This window comes from Melospiza melodia, chromosome 4, assembly GCF_035770615.1.
Source record: "Melospiza melodia melodia isolate bMelMel2 chromosome 4, bMelMel2.pri, whole genome shotgun sequence".
NCBI classification, from domain to species: Eukaryota; Metazoa; Chordata; class Aves; order Passeriformes; family Passerellidae; genus Melospiza; species Melospiza melodia.
The window spans coordinates 24,165,328-24,171,629 of NC_086197.1; the positions used below are offsets into that span (position 1 = coordinate 24,165,328).

A 6,302-nucleotide genomic window follows, 5' to 3' on the forward strand; every position below is an offset into this window, starting at 1 on the left:
CTCCTGGAGTTGAATGAGAAGAGAGATTGAGATAAGAGGAAATGGGCCACGAGAGAAGTTGAGAAGAATCTTAGGTGGGAGGGATGATGGAGTGGCCTTTGGCTGGACTTTTCTTGTATAGCCATGGACAGAACCATTTTTCCTGTGACACAGAGACTGCATTTAGGGGGAGGCAATGGCTTGGAGCCAAGAGAGTGCAGTGATGTGATGTGAAGGAGTGCGTGAACAGAGATGACGGGTGAGGAGGGTGCTGGTGCCCTCCGTCTTTAGGGAAGGAGAAGAAGATCTCTGTTCTCGAGACCCCTCGGCCCCAGAGGGTGAATCTGGGGGGGAGTGGTGTCCTGAAAGTGAGAGACTGTGGAAAGTGGAACTGGGCAAAGCATCCTTAAAAGGGGAACCCTAGAAGCAGCTCTGGTCCATGCACAGTGGTGAGAGCACTGGGCATGGAAGGAAGATGTCACGATGTCAAATGATCTCTGGGCGGTGACATGTGTGACATGGAAACACAAGAGGTCTCAACTGTGTTTCCAGGGGAAGCCTATGGCACAAGAGGGACTCCTCTCTCCTTGATGAACTGAGAATTGATTATCTAAAGGCTTGTGATGGACTGAGAGTTGATGATCTGAGGGGTGGATGTATTGGAAACTTTGTGGGGGGAGAAGGAATGTTTTTGGAAGGTTTTCATTCTGAGTTCTGTGTGTGTTTCTTTCTTTGTATAGTTGTAGGTTAATAAAGTTTTTTCTTCTTTATTCCTAAGTTGGAGCCTGCTTTGCTGTATTCCTGGTCACATCTCACAGTAGACACCAGGGAGAATATATTTTCATGGGGGCACTGGCACTGCGCCAGCATCAAACCATGACATAACTTCATCATTATTCCCATTGTTAAGGTGAAAGGCTCAGGGTTGATTTTTTTTTTAAGAAACAAACAAACAAAACCAAATAAAACAACTCCAAACAAACCAACCACAAAAACCGAAGAAAAACCTCACACACAACACACCTGCTTCTCATGCAAACACCCACGACAATTCTGTGGGTGTCTAGGCAAGACACAAGATGAAAACTTAAAATATTTTTGACCAAGGATAAAGGGACTTCACAAATAAAGGTACAACAACAGGATAAAACACCCCACAACTCCAGTTTTTTTATCCCTGAGTTTCAGGTCACTACTAGAACATAAAATATTGCAAAATCCAGAAAACTCCCTACTTGAAACAATCCACTGTCTGTCAGCCTGTGATGTGCTAAGAATATTCCAGAGGCTTCCCACTGCAGACAACAAGAAACTAGGTTTCAATATCCACATATAACAAAATTTGGCTGCTAGAGATGACCAAGGCACTGCTTACAGCCTTTTGCAAGTCAAAAATCCTTACATCTCCCTAAGCTTAGCATTTTGGTGGCTGAGCTTAGATCTTCTGAAGATCTAAGGTTAGACATCAGGCAACATTATGAAGCTGCAGTTAGTGAGATCTTTATTATTAGTGGGATCTGAGAGCTTTGGGGAGTCTAAGGTGCCAGGCAATCTTTGTGGTAACACCTAAATTTCAACTTCAGCTTTTTCAAGTAACTTCCTCAGATGGCAGAGATAAATATTAGAGATGGGGGAAAAAAAAGTAACAAAACCAAATCAACAAACCCCCAACACTCATATTCAGAGCAAAGAGGGAGAACTGTTTAGGAAGAAACAGAGCAGAATATTTTATGTATCCTCTGAAATGTTGTGTAACTTGAAATAAAGACAATTCATTTACCTGCTGTGTGTTCACTGGGTCTCTCTCTCAGATGTTGGTATCTGATGAAGTTTGAGCTCACACTGAAGCTATTTCCACGCTCTGAATGCCTACAGGGCTTCTCCTCTGTGTGGACTCTTTGATGCTGCAGCAGAGCTGTGTTCCCACTGAAGTTCTTTCTGCACATAGTGCAGGAAAAGATTTTCTTTTTCAGATGGGTTTTGTGGTGAGCAAGGAGACTCGAGGCACGGCTGAAGGTTTTCTCACATTCCTTGCACTTGTAAGGCCTCTCCCCTGTATGGACTCTCTGGTGAACCACCAGGTTGGCCTTCCTGCCAAAGCTCTTCCCACATTCTGCACACACAAACACCTTCTCTCTTGTGTGGATTTGCAAGTGGGTCAGGAGCCTGCAGTGCCCCTTGAAGCCCTTCCCACATTCTGGACACTTGAAGGGTTTCTCTTCACAGTGCAGTGTCTCGCCATCAGCATCAAGGGTGAACTTCCTAAAGTCTCTTTGCTCATGAGGAGAAACATCACAGGCTGGCCCCCTCTCTGGGCTCTGGGTTTCACGTACCTGAGGCAGCTCCTCTTGCTTAAGGTCTTCAGGGAAGCTTCTCTCCTCCTCATTGTCTCCCAAAACGCAGTCCCCTGATGGAGTAGGAGACCCATCTTAACAGTCCTCTTTCCTTGAGGCAGATAGGCTGCTCCTTGTAAAATAACTCAGTTTCTCAGGCCTACCTTCAGCTTACACCAGATTCCCTTTTCCCAAAGAGGAACAGAAATTCTAAAGACTGAGACAAGGAGATGGAGAAAAGTGGCAAAGGGAAGAAGAGAAAGGTAAGAAATGTTCCTCTTCTCTTCCTTCCTCTCCCCATTTCCTTGTACTTCTTTCCTTCAGGGAATGGCAAAACAAAGACTGCCAAGATGAAGGAAGGAAAGGAACATGCTGAAGCATCTCACACGTCCGAAACATCTACTTTTAGCTATTTGTTCCCACAGACTTAGCTCAAAAGCTTTCCAGCCTGCTAAATTATCATTAACACACTGTTTCAAAGCTGGGCATTTGGGTGGGGATCTTTCAGCACAAAAGAGCCCATGCAACCTTCACTAGCAACAGGGAGATTTAGGTTCTCACTTGTGCTAGTTCATATTTACCAGAAAACAGTTAAATTATGTCTTTTGCAGGCTGGCACACCAGGTTTTCTTCTCTATCACAGCAATAGCTTTAATTACTATAAAGATACTGCATATTTATGCATCAGAAATCAAAGGGATCTTTATTGATTAAAAAAAATCAGCTAATTCCCAATTACTACTGGGAGTTATTCCCAATAACTATTACAATCTCTTTCCATTGCAAGATCTAGCACAACATTTACTTTCCTTGCTATGACAAGCCAAATAAATTGTATTTTGAAGAAACACACCACAAACATTCAAACATGTCCCTTTCTTTCCTAAAGAGTGCAACCTGTTTATTTCACAAGGGTATATGCACCATCATACACCCCACAGTAAGCTCTATGTATCTTATCCAGATGGGTAGATCTTAGATGTACAGCTGTTCAGCCCTAACAGAATTATGAGGATCACCCAATAGACAGTTGGTCAAAGTTGATTTTTGCAAGCAACTTCAGGTGTTTACTATTAATTCAAGCAGAAGCTTTAGCAATTGGCATTTCTGAATATAGCATTAAAACAGTACTCACACATTTGACACAAAAACGTTTGTTTAGTCCACTAACAAAACCAAATGAGGCTTTCTACATTCAAGATAAAACTCTGAAGGGCAATTTCTATGATACAAAGGAATAAAGTTCTTATATAATGTGTCCTTGAAGAGGCAAAATGCTGTTTACATTGACAGGGCCACCAACACGTTAATAGCACTAATAAAATAAGCAAACTTGCTGAGAGAGGGAGTTCTTTCTCTTATATCAAGGAATTACACCCAAGAAGAGCTTATTCCCAGAGGGATGAAGAAGGTTCTCTCTGGAAGGAGCACTCATTCCGGACGCTACAACCACGAGGCTGACTGTTCCCCAAAGCTTTGCAGGTCCCTGACAGTGACAGGGAACCACAGAACCCTCCATTCTCACACACACCCAGAGCTAGGCACTCACACACTTTGTATTCAGCTCCACAACTCCCTTAGATCCGCCTCGCCTGTAAGAAACCCTGGAAAAGGGGAGTGTGCTGGCTGCCCATCACTCCTAATGAACTGTATTGTCCTATTTTAGAGGAGATGCTAGAAAACTTCAGCAGAAAGAAACCCAGAATGCCACTGCAGCCTTGCCTCGGCCTGGCATAGCATCCCGGGGATGGAATACTGGCACCAGTCTTCCCTGCAGGATTTAACTAGGAAGAGTTTACACCTCACCTGGATATTCTGCACTATCACTCCTCCCGGGGCTCTGGAAAATGGAAAATATGGACTCCATTGCTGGCTCCATCTAGAAGAGGAGAGGACAAGGAACGTATAACCTTTCCCAGCAGATGGGAGCAGAAGGGGAGGGACAGACGCTGGTACAGCACGCTTTGGCACTGCCCGGCCTAGGAGCCGCAAACGTGCCCGAGCCACCGAGCCCCCCGGGACAGCGAGGGCAGCCCTGCACAAACACCTGAAGCTGGGTGAGCCGTGAGCTTCATCCAGAAACCAGCGTGATAAGGAGCACCTTTCTCCAAGCTCAGTCTCCCTGGAAAGCACCAACCAACCCTCAGGCGACAGGCCCTTCTCATTCACCTCACAACGTGTTTCCTGCCACGCTCTAAATCCCGGCCCGCGGGCGCTTCTCCCCTCCCGCGGCTCCGCTCCGCCCTCTCCCGAGCCCCGGGTCTGCTCTGCTGGCCCCTCGCCTCGCCCCGGCCCCGCTGCTTCCCGGGGCCGCCGGCTCTTCCCGGCACAGCCCAGCGCTCCCGCCCGGGGCTGAGACCCGGCCAGGGGGTCAGTGCCGCTCCCCTCGCCCCGCGGGAGCCCCGGGCGCTCCTCGGGTTCGCCCTTCGGCATCGCAAGCCCCTGGAAATGCGGCGGGAGCTCTTCCTCCGCTGCCCCGCGCAGTTCCAGCCCGGCGCTCCGGCCACGTTTGCTTGCTGGGTTCCCCCGCACGGAGCGTCCGCGGGGCTCCGTGGCCCCGCTGGGCACCAGAAGGCTGAGCTGGCAGGGGTTGCAGCTTGGCAAGGTAAGTCACGGAATGGTCATCGTCCTACCCCTCTGCTGAAGTGGTGTCATCCCAGAACACACAGGATTGCATCCGGATGCTTCTTAGGTTGCAATAGAAGATGTGACCAGGGATGTGTGTTGTGTTGCTGTCCAGGTGGGGCAGTTATCATCTGTTAATGGGCCATCCAGTCTCACTGCATTACTGGTAAAATCACATCATCCCATTGTGAGATACTCCACCCAGTGGGAGGAGCCAAGCATTCCTACCTGGATAGAATCTGTCACTTGAAACACCACAGGGAGCATTTTCCCACTGGATTCCCAGACGAGCAGCTTTCTTTTGCCCTGGATTCCCAGAGGAAGACCAGACCCATCTACACCACCACTAGCCCTTCAGAGGAAAACTACACTCTTCTACAGGATCATTTCTTCAACAGAACCACTCCTGTCACTCTAGGAGGACTGCAGCCACCATTTAATCAGACTGCTACCAGCACCCTGACCAACAGGGTGTCAGGTCATATTCTGACTCTGTCAGTGTTGTTTTGCATTACTGCATTTTTTATTTTCCTAATAAAGAACTGTAATTCCTACTCCCATATCTTTGACTGAAAAGCCCCTTAATTTCAAAAATATTCGAGGAAGAGGGTTTACATTTTTCATTTCAAGACAGGCTCCTGCCTTCCTTAGCTGACACCTGTCTTTTCAAACCAAGACAGGTGGGGAGAAGTTCTGTTGAGATTTACAGCTCTTTCGACATGTAATTTCATTGTTCCAGTTTGGTTTTGTTTTTCTGTTCTCCCTTCAATTTTCCCCTCCCTTTTGTGTGGTTGCAACCTGTGCCAGGACCTCACTACCCTTACAGGGAAGAATTTCTTACCAATATCCAATCTAAACCTGCTCTCTGTCAGTGTGAAGCCATTCCCTCTTGTCCTGTCACTCCAGGTCCTTGTCCAGAATCTCTCTACGTCTTTCCTGCAGCCTCCCTTTAGGTCCTGGAAATCACAATTAGGTCACTCCCTAGGTTCACTCCTCCAGGCTGAACAATCCCAATTCTCTCAGTGTTTTCTCATAGGGGACGTGCTCTAAATTTGTTCAGGGAACATTAAATATCTGGTTTATTAACAGATCCTAGGGACTGTTAGAGATAAGAAACTCCTAAGACAAGACCTCTGGGCCAGTGGTGGCTTTCCAGCTGTGTCCTTTTGGCTCACGGCAGTTGTTAATGAAGTTGTTTAAAGGATTGTGGAGGGACTCACAGTCTGTATTTCCCAGTTTCAGAAGCCCTCCTTTGCTGTGCCAGCCCTTTTCTGCCCTGTGGGATCATGGCTGCTCCTTTCAGACCTCTCTGCTCACACACACCAGGGCACCTCTCTGCTCACACACACCAGGGCTATGGAGCAG

The 6,302-nt window shown here is 47.3% G+C and overlaps 1 protein-coding gene across 1 annotated transcript; it reads right to left on the reverse strand.

The window, feature by feature from the left end:
* Window positions 1–1,414: 1,414 nt before the first annotated feature.
* Window positions 1,415–4,745, reverse strand: LOC134418004 (zinc finger and SCAN domain-containing protein 2-like). The gene is made up of 3 exons (XM_063155855.1): window positions 4,454–4,745; window positions 2,006–2,386; window positions 1,415–1,431 (listed from the first exon to the last, which is right to left on the reverse strand). Exons 1-3 carry the CDS (start codon window positions 4,743–4,745, stop codon window positions 1,415–1,417), a joined length of 690 nt encoding a protein of 229 aa, XP_063011925.1.
* Between the last annotated feature and the right edge of the window lie 1,557 nt (window positions 4,746–6,302).

What these genes read in the sequence shown, in the direction of transcription:
- LOC134418004 (XM_063155855.1), bottom strand. Translation starts at nt 4,745, where the DNA reads ATGCCGAAGGGCGAACCCGAGGAGCGCCCGGGGCTCCCGCGGGGCGAG. An exon ending in GAAGGGCCTGTCGCCTGAGG is followed by an intron (nt 2,387 to 4,453) that starts GTTGGTTGGTGC and finishes CTACTCCATCAG; the next exon opens with GGGACTGCGTTTTGGGAGAC.